General features: G+C 39.7%; 1 protein-coding gene across 1 annotated transcript in view; it reads right to left on the bottom strand.

Moving 5' to 3' along the window:
• Positions 1-15724, bottom strand: part of LOC134077193 (complement C3-like) — a gene marked incomplete at its 3' end in the record, with an annotated part of 52071 nt that extends 36347 nt beyond the window's left edge. The window contains 14 exon segments of the mRNA XM_062532648.1: positions 405-560; positions 970-1158; positions 2670-2870; positions 4115-4267; positions 4499-4614; positions 5343-5463; positions 5693-5795; positions 10203-10290; positions 10430-10512; positions 10683-10777; positions 11307-11377; positions 13712-13868; positions 14101-14299; positions 15557-15724. Coding sequence (XP_062388632.1) covers positions 405-560; positions 970-1158; positions 2670-2870; positions 4115-4267; positions 4499-4614; positions 5343-5463; positions 5693-5795; positions 10203-10290; positions 10430-10512; positions 10683-10777; positions 11307-11377; positions 13712-13868; positions 14101-14299; positions 15557-15633 — 1809 coding nt within the window.
• Positions 15725-16570: the final 846 nt, after the last annotated feature.

Here is a 16570-nt window from a genome sequence, read left to right as displayed (position 1 = left end):
GATCATGACAGCCTCGCAGCAGGCGACATGTAACATTAGTTGCTCGCTAACATGCTAATGCCAAGTAGGTGAGTTTTTAGATTTATAGTGCTTATTTCTCACTGACTTTTACAAAATATGAGGGCAACTTTATTTTAGTTCATACAGAAATACTGCATCTAAGAGTCAACTCTGCCATCTTGGATTATTTGTTTTTTAGTTAACTTTCAAGCTAAAAATTTAAACTTTTGAGTGTTCTGTAGCGTGGCCTTACCATTACACTACCTAATCGATATCCATCCATTACTTTTTGAGTTATCTTGCTAACAGACAGACAGACAGACAGACAGACAGACAGAGACAGACAGGCAGACAAACAAACCCCGATGAAAACATAGCCTCCTTGGCGGAGGTAATAATGGCACCTTGGTCTGGGTGAGTCTGTGCTTGTTGTTGAGAACGTAGACTCCCTTATCCACGGCCACCAGACCCACTTTGGCCCCTGGGTCCCCAGTGATCTTCAGGCTAAGTTTCCCTCTAGGTTGGTATTTTGTATCTTTTGGAATGACTTCTACCTTGAGCTGTGTGCATAAAGAATGAGTTCAAAACTTCCAAAGCGTTGCAAATATGTGCAAGCTATTATTAGAATTAGTTTTGCAATATTGCATAACCATTATGTAATTATTTATAAAATGTATGTTTTGCTCCCTGTCTGAAAGTTGGATTCTATACAGTATGTGACATAATACACACTTATGCAAGTGCAATGCTATTATTGTGAGGGAAATAATAGAAAAAGGTTTCGACTTTTACAAAACCTAAACAATGATCTAGGAGTAAATACTGTAATACACTTTTCAGTGCATTCTGCAAGTTATCTCAATTGTGCCAAATGTAAACACTAATTACTGATTAGAGAAAAACAAAAAACATTGGTTCTGCGTATAACCTCCCAAAAACATGCCTCAGATATATACGTATTACACAAACCTTTCCCATGCAGGTTTTCTCCACATCCACCCAGACTGAGTCAGACACCACCTCGGAACCCACGTGGTAGTACGCCACGATGCGGAAGGAGGGGACCATCTCCTTGGTCACAGTTAAGTCCTGAATTAGTAAAGGCTGGCCTCGTCTTTTGATCCCTTTCGATTCAACAATTTGCCCCTTGCTCAAGATCTAATGTGAAAAAGCACATTGGCAACAATACACAATACTGAGACTTCAAATAGTGGCAGGATATAACAACATTGAATGCAACTTAGGAATACACAACACAGGTAAGTATGACTGTGTGGAATGAGATTTCAGAATATTAGTTGAAACTCGAAAATGTTGAATGCATTCTAATGTCAGCAAAACAAGGGCTATCACTTTAAATTTTGAATATCAATTTAAAATCGAACAAGCCAACCAACAAGTATTTTGAAAATAAGCAGAATCATTATAAACAATAAAGCTGCAAGCAGCAATGAGGGGGCCAAGCAGAAAGTATTTTGTGAGACTTAGTCTGAAGATCATCTGTTTGAAGTTTCGTGATGACGACTACATTTTGGGTCCCAAAGGTGTCCAAATTCATTGAGCGTCCTCCTGATTTCACAACTATTTGCCAGACAGTTCTATGGGCTGCCATAGACTTCCATGGCAGAAGAAAGATGATGCATAATAATAATGATATGATAAGAAGAAAACGTAGAAACACAATGGGTGCCTTCCCAGCTTCGCTGTTGGGCCCCCAATCATATATTATAAGCCATTCCTAAAAATACAAGATACGAGCCCAAAGAGACTTAACTTTTATATGATAATTTAAAAAATAGAAAATAAAATAGTTGATAAACCGAAAATGTAAAGGTGACATAGAATGGAAATATTTTTTTTCTTGACTTTCATGAATTATGAGACGTTGTACATAAGCAAAGAGCTATCATGAACATGAGGCATGGTTGTGCCCTCCTTCATTTGAAAATCTTGAACTAAAAAATGGGCGATTCAGCAAAACTGCTTGCTTGTGATGTCAGACATCGCAAAGCCATTGAAGTTCAATTGGAGTTGCCAAAGAGGGCGCCATTTAGTCAAACGGACCATTTCAATACCCAGCCTAAATATATGGTTTTAATTAGTCTTGTAAAATTGCAATTGAGTTTATTTTTTTAAATCAAAGTTGAATATATACTATTTCAACATCAGAGAACACAGTGCAATGCTCACTTCATCCATTCTATGTCCTCTTTAAAGCAAATATAATAGCACAAAAAATAGCCTACAGTTTGAATTACGGGCCTGGGCAATAGGTGTTTTGAAAAACTACAACTACAGTAAACCCGAGCAACCAGAACATGAGGAGCTTAATATGAAGGCACTTCGGTTTACGGACTTAAATGGAGACGGCCACACTCAGAAAAACAGACACACAAGATACTGAAACAGACAGAAAGGCAGACAGACAGACAGACAATCATACAGACACTCAGTACAGACTGAAATATAAAATGCAGCTATGTTTAGGTAGCAATTTCCTCAACTGCATGCCATAGTTGAGATATACTGTATTTTATACAAATGGTTTGAAACATGTATCAACTAGTGTATTCATTAATTATTAATGATAAAAATAAAGGGAGGAAGAAAAGCATATACAGTATAGACTATGTACTGCAAACCATAAATAATATACATTGTTAACTCACCAGGTAAGTGATATCATGGTCCTGTATGGAATTCACTCGAAAGTTGAAGTTCACCTTGATCTGGTCTCCAAGACTCACACGTTGTGAATTAACTTTAATGTCTAGATAGTTCTGGGACCCAGCGCTAGCTTGATATGGTTGCGCTATCAAGGTCCGGGAAGCCTGCCTTTCTTCTGTCAGCGTAGGGTCCATGGTCTTTGTCTGGCAATTAATTCGATTTTTAATAAAATGGAATCAAGCAAAATGAGGTAAAGTCATGGATGTTGAGGATCACTTTTGAAAGAATTAAAAAAGTCAGGACAGAGAAAATATTAGCTATTAGAACATATCATGAACATAATGTTATCAAATCATTTTCCATGCATTATTTATGCAAATGCAAGTACTGAACTCTTAATCAGTATTCCATGACTTCTTGTCTCTTTAAGGTATAAAAGTTACACAGTAGCACAGAGGTCAGATGTCCTAGTCATTCTCATGGGGAAATAAAAGAGAAATTCATTTTATTTTGGATAGTTGTCTGTGAAGTTAAATCACTTAACCCTATGAGCCCTAGGCTGTTTTAAGGGGATTTTCACTAACTTTAGTTAGAATAATTTATCCTGGCCACTGTAAGTGCCATTCACACATGCTACATATTTGTTTTTTTAAGCACAGTCTAAGCTACCCAGATCTGCCACAATATCATGTATTTAAACTTGTGTTTATTTGATTTTGATTTTAAATAATAAAAATACAAAAGTCACACTATACAAATTCGTACATATCTCACCACAGCAAGTGGACAGCTCAACATGACTTACATGTTTGTGTAGGCCTGACTGCTCTGAAAATGGCAATATAAGAACCATGGTGCAGGGATACTTTGGGGCTGAACAATTGACATAAATATGTGATGTGTGTCTTACAGAAATAAATGGGAATTTTTATTTAGTGATGAAAAATGACTTTTTGACACTTTTGTGCTCCACATTTCTGTCACGAGCTGATCTGACATGACTTACAGTATTTGCGCGGAAGCACACATGCCGTGCACACATGATGATTCTCTATAATAACTTTTTTTACTACATTGCAATGAACAAAGTAGGCTAAAGGCAAAACAGTGTTCATTTGTCAAACAAATTTGGATGCAATATGAGTCTTGAATTGGATACAGGAGTTTGCTAGGATCTCGAAAAAGCCCAAGCCAAAATATCAAATCCACAACAACATTAATCATCTTGCATGAAGTAACCTATATGAGCTATAGTTTCACAGACTAAATATTGATTCACGTTTACTTTTCTAAAATTAGAATAGAAAATATCAAGTGATCCATCAGCAGATTACACCTTATACCCTGCCTCACCATACTGTATGCAATTTTATCCAGTTCAGTTATTGTCAACTTATCAGCCACACCGTTCTAGCAGACCTACAATGCTGTTTGAAATAAAGAGTACCGTAATCGCCAGTGATGTTGCCTTAGCTTCCGTGTTTATGGTATGTTCACTGATGCCGTTAAGACGTGTCGCCACATTCATCCTCTCATTCCCTGTTTCGAAAAGTACGTCAATTCCCGCTGCGGGGGAACCATCAGGGTTGCTTACAAAGACCTGTGAGGGCAAACAGGTCAAGTAATCATGAATTAATCAGTGAGGATAATTAACTCATTCACACTCTTTCCCCTTGTGCTGATTATGTGATGCAATGAATTCCTGGTAATATACCACTGATTTCTCTACACACGCTGTGTCACTACCAAAACACGCCCTAGAGGAAAATGTCAACTGTGTTACATTTTTGATTAATTTGTGCAATCTACAGCTACGCTTTGAACGACTTACTGTTACACTGAATGGCATCCCTGGCTTGAAGTATTTTGGCGTCCTTTTGAAATGAATGGTGTAAGGAGAAGTGACAATCATAATGCCTCTTTTTTCTGCCTCCACCATTTCACTGCCTTTGAAATGAACCGTACACAGACATGTTACACACACCCGGCCCCCCAATGCTTCATGGTCTTTTGGGCCCCCACTATTGACTTGTGGCAGTGATGCCACCTCAAGGCACCTACCCCTAACCTTGAAGGCCCGTTCACACCAAGAACGATAATGATAACTATAAATAAATATCGCTCTCATTAATATGAATGACAACGTTCACACATAAACTATAACAATAACGACATGAAGAATGATATCGTTGTTGATCACTTTCAGAGTGATTTTGAGAACGATAAAAAGCTAACAGCCAATCAGAACCCATAATATTCTAGCCATCACATTCATTAACATGAAGAGAGACTTTTCTTATCGTTGGCCAGTGTGGACGCTTTTATCGTTATGGTTATAGTTATCGTTATTGCTATCGTTCTTGGTGTGAATGGCCCTTAACCCTTGCTTAACCCCCAATCTCATTACGACCAATTACAATCATAATGGGTTTATGCTGTTTCGTTGCACTTTTGAAATGTTCTGAGCCTAATAGCAGGAAACAACGCAAAACACACCTAATCATCTGATGATTTGTCTAAAAACAAATTAATACAATTATGAGCATAATATCTAGAATGCTTATTCTGTTTTACTGTAGTTATTCTATTCTATTGAATTCTTTTCTTTTCTATTCTATCTGTTCTTTTCTGGATGAAATGTATCTATTATTTTCTTTTCTATGGACAATACATACCTGTTTCTGTCAACACACTGGCATGCACATATATCGATGAATGGACAATCTCAGCCATCTGAGGGAAGACCTTGGTAATGTGCTCTTTCCGTAGAGTAGCATGGCCCTCCCCATTTGTGATCTTTCAGCAAATATGTCATGTTAAAATTTCATTTATACTATATTGTAATTGTTGTATTGTGTGTGTGTGTGTGTGTGTGTGTGTGTGTGTGTGTGTGTGTGTGTGTGTGACGTGTGTGTGTGTGTGTGTGACGTGTGTGTGTGTGTGTGTGTGTGTGTGTGTGTGTGTGTGTGTGTGTGTGTGTGTCAGTGTGTTTACATTTACTCATGACATAATAGAAAATGTATACCTCAACTCTCTGAAGTGAAAGCGGTAGGCTCCTCTTTTGACCATCGATCAACACTCCAAACATCACAAAAGCCATTCCTGTCACTTCTTTGCCAAACAAATACCTTAGTGGGAGTGAAACACAATGTAAACCAGGATAACTCAAATAAACCCAAAAGAAAAGAAGGACATTAATAACCACAATGATTTACTCATTCAATCAATTTAAGCTAAATAAAATATTTTTGATTAGTAATAATTCAAGAATGAATACAACTATATGGAACATTTGCTTTTTTATCTTTAATATTTCAGAGTAATTTTACCCCAGGGTCCTATGCACCATGACTGAATTTGAATCGAATTTGAATTTAGGTCAAAAAGAGGACCTAGAATTACAAGGAAGTAGAATTTAAATTCCTCGAAATTCGAAGAAATTCATGTACATTTTAAGGGTTGTGTTTATCAATGAAGCCTCATAGTACAAATGTACACATAAATTATTTTATTTGATAGCCCCCCATGCATGAAATTCCACACAACTTGGCATACTCCAAGAGGATGTCAGGTTAATCATGCACATGAAATTTGGTGCAGTTCACAAATTCTCATCTGCAGGCTCTTGAGACCAGCATACCAGAAACATTTTGTCATCCTCGGTGCCATGGTTCAGGTAGTTATTTAGGAAAAACTGCATTTTGGGGGGTTTTGCCCACCAAGTTTCATGTGCCCGGGTGTTATGGTGTTCTACTGTAGGAATCGTTGACCAAAAATTCAGGACGTAGATGACGGGAAAAAAGTAAAAAAAAAAAATAAAAAAAACGTTGACAATCCCTTTATGACTGCTACACCTGCTATGCTAGCGGTGGTCATAATAATGGGGCCAGTACTGGTGCCATAGAAGGGTTTTTTTAGTGCTTCAGAGAACCACCAAGGCAAACTTTCCCCTAATGCAGGGGTTTTCAAAGTGGGTGCCGCGGCACCCTGGGGTGCCGTGACGCATGCTCAGGGGTGCCGCGGAATTGTCTAAGGCTTGATAATTTAATGAACATTTTAATTAAAAGCATAATATCCATTTCAAAATTCATTTTATTGCAAAAACGTATTTGCAGCACAAACAATAGGCTACAGTTTACTGTATCGTACTGTGCTGTATGTAGGCTACTTATTGTTTGTTCGGTGACTTCGTTCGTTATTCCGTATGGCGGAGTGCAGGTATAGGCGCAATGGATACGTTTTTTTAAGAGAACGCCATGCACCTCCACAGGGACAGACCTTGGAATCTGACCAGACGAAATCAGCAAAGAGAAAAGTGAGGCAATATAACAACTCCTACCTCCAGTATGTGTTCACTTGGGGTGGCGAGGTAACGTGTCGTACACCAGTATGCCTGATCTGCAGGGAGACGTGGGCTAACGTTGGCTACAGCTATTGGGGAAGTTTGCGCTTCAATTATGAGTCCACTTATGCTAGTGGCCTTTGCCAGCTGCTCGCTAACGTGAGATGTCGATGAGGACAAATTTACAGATAACTTTTTATTTTGCAAAGAACTGACCAACCATGCTGCCAGAGATGAGATATTCAGGGTGACAGATGAATACTTGAGGAACAATAATCTTAGCTGGGATATGTGCGTAAGTGTGTGCACTGCCACTGACGGGGCGGCCTCAATGACAGGTCGGGTCGAAGGCTTTGTAACGAAAGCTATGCAACAGAATCCTGCCATGGCGACGCATTGCATGTTGCATCGGGAGGCTCTTACTGCAAAAACGATGCATCCAGACCTGACGGATGTATTGAATCAAGTCGTAAAAATAGTTAATCACGTCCCCTTCAAACACGGTTATTCACTGCCCTCTGCAGTGAAATGGGTTAAGACTGCACACCGAGGTCAGGTGGTTATCAAGTTGTCTCTTCACATCCTGTTCACCATTTATTCAAAAGTTCAATTAAATTAGTTGAATGAAAGTAGTTCATTTGAATAAAACAAAAAAAGATATTAACTTCACCTTATCTTAGTAATGCCTATAATAAAAGCAGTTTTGGCCTATCCAACATATCACAAGGTTAAAGAAAATGGCATGAAGTACAAATATGGCACAAAGGAGGTTGAGTAAAAAGTAAAAAAAAAAAATAGGGGTGCCGTGGATGGAGAGAGATATGTTTAAGGGTGCCGTAAGCCAGAAAAGTTTGGGAACCACTGCCCTAATGTAATCATTCAATATAGAGTTTTCATTCTCCATTGCACCATCCAGAGATTTAGAAGACCATTATGGAACAGTGTGACGCTTCTGGCACTATCTTCCAAAAATACCAGCTGTTTAAACCCATCTACGTGTGAAGGCACATAAAAGTTGTCTAAATGACGTTCAATCAAAACAGAGGGGTAGCTTGCCCCTCCCTCCCCCCCTCCTTCAGTGCATACTGTAACCCAGGAGACAGGTGGACCTTCTTGAATCTCCTCATGATAAGCTGACACTGGTGAGCCTTCTTGATCAGGGTAGAGGTGTTGAGGGTCCTAGAGAGGTCCTCTTAGAGATGTGGACACCAAGAAACGTGAAGCTGGTGACGCGCTCCGCCTCAGTATGGTTGATGAGAATGTGGGTATGAGTGCTACATGTAGCTTTTGACTTCCTGAAGACCATAATGAGCTCTTTGGTCTTCTTGGTATGACAATCGCACGATGGAGGTGGTTTTAAAGCACGCAGGGACAGCTGCTTGGGCTAGTATGGGTTAAATATGTCAGTCCAAATCTCAGTCAGCTGTAGGCCCTGAGGACAAGTCCGAGGATGCCATCAGGACAAGCAGCCTTAAGTGCATTAATGAGTTTGAGAGTGTGAGGGGCTGATGATCTACAGAGACCACGGCCTTGATGATCACACACACACACACACACACACACACACACACGCACACACACCTGACTGCCATCCTACCCCACCTCAACCTAACACCCCCACTTCACTGCATCATAGAAAGCCACACACCTTACAGACATCACACAGCCCACCAATTCACTGTATCATCATAAAACACTGCCCCACATACACAGCACATTGGGTAGATTCAGAAAGACACCCTAGGATGCATTTTGTCAAGAGTTACACCCATCTCTGTTTTCATTGTTTGCTGTTTGGGGGCAGCCGTGGTTGGGGCTTCGGGCTTGTAACCGGAGGGTTGCCGGTTCGATCCCCAACCAGTCCACGGCAAGGCCCTTGAGCACCTAACCCCTCACTGCTCCCCGAGCGCCGCTGGTTGGGCAGGCAGCTCACTGCTCTGGGTTAGTGTGTGATACAAATCACTGAGGGGCAGATGTACTAACGCTTTTGCGCCCACTTCAGGCGTATTTGTTTCGCAACGTGCGCATAGAATGATGGCGAGGTATGTATTAACGGGCCGCAATGAGGTGAAGGCGCAGACTGCCTGTCGCGGGGAGCTGAAAATGGCAAATTGCGCTTTTCCGTCTCATGCATATGGATTTAAGGGAGTGTCAGTTGATAGTAGGAGGTTCGTGTAAAAAGATGGGAGGAGAAGCGTTAAATGCGCCTAATTATGTATTCCCCTGTATGTACTAAAACTGCCCATGAAAGTGCACGTCTATTTTGCGCCTAAATATTTCCGCCTTGTAAAAGCAGGTGTTAAATGCGATTTGCTGTTAAATGCATCTATAAGAGAATCATTGAAAGACAACAAAATCGCTAATTAGACCACCAGTTTTTTGTCTTTGTACTACATCAAAAGCAACATTAACTTTCAGTGGCTTTTCGAATGTTTACTTTCACTTTCACGCCATCCGCTTAAACTTTCCTACTTGTTAGATTTGATAAATCTTCCATAGCCTACGTGCACAAGTAAGGCTAGTTTGAGTAGAACTACTGCTCTAAATTATGTTCCTGCTTGTTGACATTATGCATTGTATTATTTCATGATCGCTAAACGATCAGTTGTTGTCATCAGTTAACTTCATTCAACTGCGTTTCTGATTGAAGTGTCGTTCAGTTGTTGTCCTTCGCAAACTGCGTTAGGGGGCGGAGAACGGCGCAGATTACCCAACGAATTTCAGGATTGGTAAATAGGACGTAAACTGAAGTATCTTAGCGTGTGCTTTCTGCGTGTTGGCCTTGGCGCAAAAAACGTTACGATCGCTATTCTTAGAACATCAGGGCCTGAGTGTTCACTAATTCGGTTAAATTGGGTTAAATGCAGAGAACGAATTTCCCTCACAGGATCAAAAAAGTATCTATCTACAGTATCTATCTATCTATCTATCCAAATATTTTTCCCCTGAGTGGCAGGCCATTGACTTTTTGTACCCTTAAGTACAACTATGTTCCCTTTGTGAGTGTATTCAGTAAAGGTACATTAATGGTCCCGAAACGGTACATATTAGTACTTTAGTGGCTCAATTGGGTTCCCTATATAAGGTACAGGGTCAAAAGTTGTACCTAAGAACAAAAACAGACCCCAACCGTACCCCTATTTTTGAGAGTGTAATAAATGTGTCCACATCTCTACAAGCACATCATTCTCACCGAGCCTTTATATCGATCTCCAGTTTATCATCATTCACATAGTAAAAGCTTTTCCTGGGAGCCAATGTGACCTCAAAGCTTGGCAGAACTAAGATAAATGAAATAAAATAAAGAAGAAACATAAGGTTAAATTGAAATGAAAATGCCACAATAGTGAGCATTACTATTTCATGCCACTGAGGCCATCATTCAGTCCCGAAAACAATCTTCATTGACTTCTCACTCACCATATTCTTTAATCTCAAACTGTGAAGTGAAGTTTTTCTGTGGGATGTTACTGAATCTTGCCATGAGGGACCAGGTCCCAAAACTGCAATCAGAAAGATTGTAGAGTAAGTTTGGATGCACCGATGTGCATTCATGGTGTGTAGTGTATTCATGGTTCATATTTTCTTTTATGTTGGCAGTCTGTACATTTGAATGGATTATGTGCAAAATATAGAAATGTATTAAAATTGTAATTACAAAATCAGTACAGACCTGACAAGTTCTGGAATAGTGTAGGATCGACTTAACATTCCCTTTGCTTCCTTGAGGGATATAGTCTCTTGAGACAATGAAATCCCATCTTGATTCTAAGGAAGTAAGTGATCATTGTCTTAGTGAATAAATCTGTCAGAGTACTGTGAGAATTAAATGAATTAATGTAATGTAATGTAACTTTTCTGAAACCTGTTGCTAACATCAAATTCAAAATGAACATAATACAGTATTTTCCATGAAATAGTATAAAATGATATGTTGTTGTCTATTGTATGTCCTTTTTGCAGTTACATATGGGTTTGTAGATTATGATATTCTATTTCAATTTGCAATTTACACAATGTCACAACTTTTTTCTGTGTTGGGGTAGTGCCTCACCCTACCCCTTTGTAGCGAATCATTTCTAAATTGAAGGGAAGTGTGATATGTTTCTCCAAATGCCCCTCCTTATTCTGGACTACAGGAAGTACCCCTCCTTATTCTGGACTACAGGAAGTCTAAAGCTGGCGTTCACACACCCATCCTCATCAATGGGAGTGTGGTGATGTGTCACCAGCTTCAAGTTTCTCTGTGCCCACATTTCCGACATAGATAATGCACTGTGCCCATCTGAACACTAACCATAATATCCACTTGCACAGAAGCTTCTGTTGGCTTCAAATCGGGAGTGAGGGCAAAGATCCGATAGAGAACTAAAGACAAACATGGGAAAAGAAAGGAGACAGTGCCTTTAAGGTGTAATGTTCACAATTCAAATATAGCTGTGTTGAGTAACTGCAATGAATAGATCTAAATGTCAAACTCTCAATCATGATGTGTCTGTCTCAGTAGCAATTTTGAATCCCTAGCAACTAATGTGTAGTTTCAATGTTATTTTGATAACTGAACAATTGAGAATTTGTTGAGAAAAAGGTTGTTGTATATCAAAACATGTTATGGAAAAGTGTACCGTCCACAAGACTTTTGTGTAATTATTCCATATTTTGTGTAGTCATTCTATATCAGGACAACTGACATACACATAGTCTACAAGAGACATCAGATTGTTAACTTTGGTTCATGTGCAGTAAGCATTTGATTGTCACTATGCATCTTGTTTCAAAATTCGTTTTGAATCTTGAAACATTGTGGTTGGGACATTTTTGCTTAGGCTAGCCTACTCTGCTGATGTTTTGAACAATAAAATTACCGTATATGACCATTAACTCAATTGTTTATTAGGTTTATTAGATTATTTATAGTATATGCATTGCTTGTTTATTGATTATGGGACAGAGAATATTGACTTAGTGGGCTACATAGCTTATTTCCTGCGTTCTACGTATGTTCTTGTGGAATTGTCTTGTACAACTTGGATTGTACTGCCTTGTATTGTGGCATAATGGAGCTAATTGTATCACACCACACATACCTACTCCTGCTCCTACACACACACACACACACACACACACACACACACACACACACACACACACCTGTCCACATACAGTACTTACCCACATCTCAACACACACAACCATAGCCACAACTGGATATATCTTCAATAAAGAAAGGAATTATTGAACTCAAAAGTGACTGGACTGAGCTGTTCTCACCGACACCTACAGTATACTGGTATCATTATCAAGTTAGCACCAACACATCCCTCTCAAACCTTTTCAATGTATTTGTGTCTAGTAAATGTTTAGTTTATTCCCTCCTTTCATGTGTCTGATTGTTATAACTTTGTGCACTTTGAAAAATAATTTGTAATGCTTACTTGAAAAATGTGTGGAAACTCATTGACTCAAATGAGGTGAGTAATGGTTTCTTTCCAAGTGCCAAGCTAAATCAAATCAGACCTCCATGCCATTTTTGAGCCGTATTTCATTTATGTACTATTAGCTACATGCATTTACTCGCAAAACACAACAGATTGTCTGCAATACCATATGAGGGCACATGGTCTTACAATATTTTGGTATGTGGCTCTGTATTTTCAGTCAGGCAAAATCAACATTGAACTAATAATTCCAGGGGTATGAATAACTTTGTTCATAACCTGTAAGTTGATTTTCAATTAACTGAAGCCCCCCTAAAATGGACCTACTGTAGCTACGCCTATGGCACTTTATAATCTGTGTTAATCTTAAATAAACTTAAAGGTAGCCTACACTATACAAGATTTTTACTTTAATATAATCTTTACAAAGCCAATTTGATGGTAATAGGCGAATCGTTCACCTAGCATAGCTATACAGCACAGACTTAGCGAGTCGCTATCATGAAAACCAGCCATGCAACTTACTGTAAAGAACTCATCTCATGAGAATCAAGAAGAGATGGGAGGGACAAGTTGAAATAAGTTTGCTATTTACAACAGCAGAGTAACTAAGGGACAATGTACAGTATTGTCCGCCTGTAATTATCGGAAAATAAGTCCTGACAGGGACTTATGAACCGAACTCCGACGCGCAGCGTAAAATTGAATTGTGGTCTCTTTTTACCATAGGCCTATCATGTGCACAATTTAGTATATTGCGTGCTCATTTCAATAAATCATGTACACGTTTTACTAACCAGTGCGGTCATTTTACTAAATTGTGCCCACGTTTTAGTTAATTGTGCTCTCAATTTGCAACAATTAAAATGAGAGCACAATTTAGTAATATGAGTGTGCACTATTTAGTAAAATGTGCACACAACTTAGTAAACCGTGTGCACAATTTAGTCAAATGAGCGTACAATTTAGTAAAATGAGTGTGTGTTTTTTGGATATGTAGTAAAGAAAATATCTTACGATGAGCCCTCCAGGGTTCCGTATTAAGCCAACAAGTGGGTCAGCATTACATTACATTACAGAATTACATGAGGTTGGTGATACTTTGAATTTGGGGTTACTTCATGGTCCATCTGACTTTTAAATAGCAGCCTGATTGTGATATTGAAGCCAGATGAGACTTTCATATTTATTCATAATGCAATTGAAAGAGTGATACTTCAGGAAGCCCGCAGCCACAGTGGCCAGGGCCCTAATAATATCTCACCAGTGGATGAAGGTGTGTATATTGTTTTGTCTGTTTGTAGAAATATGTATCCACTTTGGAAAGACAGAAGAACCACTTTCTCCAACACGTGGTTTGGGAAATAAGCTTTCAGATACACATATTCTTGTTCTGCGCTGTCCATGTCTTTGGGGGGAATCTGAAGAAGATATTATTATGAAAGTTATCTGAATATGAAAACACCAGCATAAAACCACAACAATAGGATACAATGGTCAATTGTACAATACAACAATAGGATGCTCTTGCTCAATTATTTGCTAATGTTTTTTGCACCAATCACAGTAAACATATGCAACACACACACACACACACACACACACACACACACACAGAGAGAGAGAGAGAGAGATGTTACACAGCGTTCTTACAGTGATTTTTGCGATTTTCCTGAAGTTGTCTGCTTTTGTTAGGGACACAGTTGTCTCTGCAATAATGTCAGCCTTGTTGGTTAATTTGCTGATCTTAATTCGGACTTGTAGTGGACCATGATCCTTGTAGTCCTGGGCCTCCACGAACACAAACTCTGGACTGCCCACCCGCAGGAGGTTAGGAGCCGACATCACATATCTGATGTAATATAAACACTGTTATTAACTCATTATAGTCAAGACAATTGTTCTGTTTTCTGTTTTGCTCTCAAATTCACACCAGATCTTCGCTGTGGAGTTACTCACTGAATAAAAATTACACAGATATCAAGAAAATGCACAAGAGTAACAGTAAACCTTACTGAATAAGACGATGTAAAGCAGTGGTATGGACTCAAGTCGTTTCCGAGTAATCTGATTTTGAAATTTCAGCACATTTTTATTTTTTTTATTAAAATGTTCTACCTGATAATACCTTAATGTTCTGCAGGTGTGAACTTAAACCCATAGCTTACCCCTCATACAAAAGTGATAATGGCTGAATCCCAAAGTGAGCCCTGAGGACTAAGGACTTAAGACTCACAGACATTGGCCCAATCCCAATGTCCAGACTCACAGACTCACAGACTTTGGTGCGCATTCTCGCTAAATTCGTAAAGGCTTAGGGCTGTCCCAATGTCGAATTACAACGGGCGTGAGTGTTTGAGTACACACTTATCGAGCCCTTTCCGTGCGTCTGCATCGGTGCAGACTTAACCTATAGGGAATTACCCACAGTTCAAAGTGTTGTGACGTTTACCGCAGAGATCATAGTTAGTGAGTGTGTGAGGCCACATGGGCTCAGATAGGTATTTGGGATTGGGACAGCACTTCAGGAGATCACATGTACCTTGGCAATGTTTACTAACAAAGACGTTGCTGACATTTGCACCATGCACGTGTGTGTCGTGCTGTTGTTTACCTTTGACATTTCCGGATTTTCCTATGATCTCTGCGGTAAACGTCACAACACTTTGAACTGTGGGTAATTCCCTTAAGCATATACCTTACACTGACAGACATTGACAAGATTTGGGAAAGATTCTTGAAAGATTGTAAAGCTAGAATAAGGGGCATTAGTTAAAAGACTACAATCTTTCAATAATCGTTCCCAAATCTTGTCAAAGTCTGTCAGTGTAAGGTAGGCTTTAGGTGACGTCTGCACTGATGCACACTCACGGAAAGGGCTCGGTAAGTTTGTACTGTACTCAAACCTTCACGCCCATTGAAATTCGACATTGGGACAGCTCTAAGCCCTTACGAATTTTGCGATAACGCGCACCAAAGTCTGTGAGTCTGGACATTGGGAATGGGCCAATGTAGGCTGCTGTTTTTAGTCAACACTAATCTGTGTAGGTAAAGTGCAGGTCTGTTTGCAGTCGTGAATAAACCATAAATATAACAACAGGCTACTCACAGTGGGTTACATGTTGAGAGAGCGGGGAGAGAGAGAGCCACCGCGGCCACACACACCACCACCAGGTTCACACGCATCCTGGCACGGTCCTGTGTCCTGGATCCTGGATCAGCTGGTCTGAGACTTCTATCGCTGTCTATCTCCTGCAGGGTCTGGGATGAAAATGCCTCTCTAAACGTTAGTGCTGCTGTCCATAACTCACTCCCACCTATGGGACCAATAGAGGTCTGTGTTTGTTTTTGCTGTGCGGCGGAGTTGGGGCAAGAAGTCACATAGAGCTGCTGGGAATGGCAGTGGCCATTCTAATATTTTCTTTTGGAAACTAAACAAGCAATAATAAAAAAGTCACTAACGCTGTAGCAGTATGTCTTGTGCGTGTGTGCATGCGTGCATAGGTGCGTTTTTTTGTGTGTGTTTGTAACTTTTTAAAAGGTTTTTTTTTAATTTATTGCAAAATTGTTCCTGTGTTCCATCAAATGTCTATTCAATTGTCTATTAAATTGTCATTCACACTTACAGAGTAGAGACACTGTAGATGGGACTCAAAGTGGGTTGCCCATAGCAATAACCACCAAAAGGGGGCACTCACGCTTCAACTTTGCTTTGTGTGAACAGAAAAGAGGAATGTATTTGACTGTTGCCAGTCAGGGGCACCCGGGGGGCGATGACCTAGTGTGTTTGCAGTGTGGTGAAACCCAGGCTGCAGGTGAGAAGCCAGTGACACGGGTCAATGGAGTCCAGTCCAGGGACTTACGGGAAGCCTTCAGAGAGTTCATTACCACCACCTCACACACACACACAGTAGTGTGGTGTAATGTGTGTGTGTGAGTGTGTGAGTGTGTGTGTGTGTGTGTGTGTGTGTGTGTGTGTGTGTGTGTGTGAACCAATAACCTGTTTTCCTTTGCCAATAATAAATACACAACTGCTATTTGGTTACCTGTTTTCAAGAAATCGAATGGTTTATCTTTTAAAGTATTGTCATTTTTTCATATCAACTATTGTAGTGTTCCACTG

Source organism: Sardina pilchardus, chromosome 1 (assembly GCF_963854185.1).
Source record: "Sardina pilchardus chromosome 1, fSarPil1.1, whole genome shotgun sequence".
Lineage (NCBI taxonomy): Eukaryota > Metazoa > Chordata > Actinopteri > Clupeiformes > Clupeidae > Sardina > Sardina pilchardus.
The sequence above is the reverse complement of the archived record's forward strand: the minus strand, read 5'-3'. Positions and strand labels throughout refer to the sequence as shown.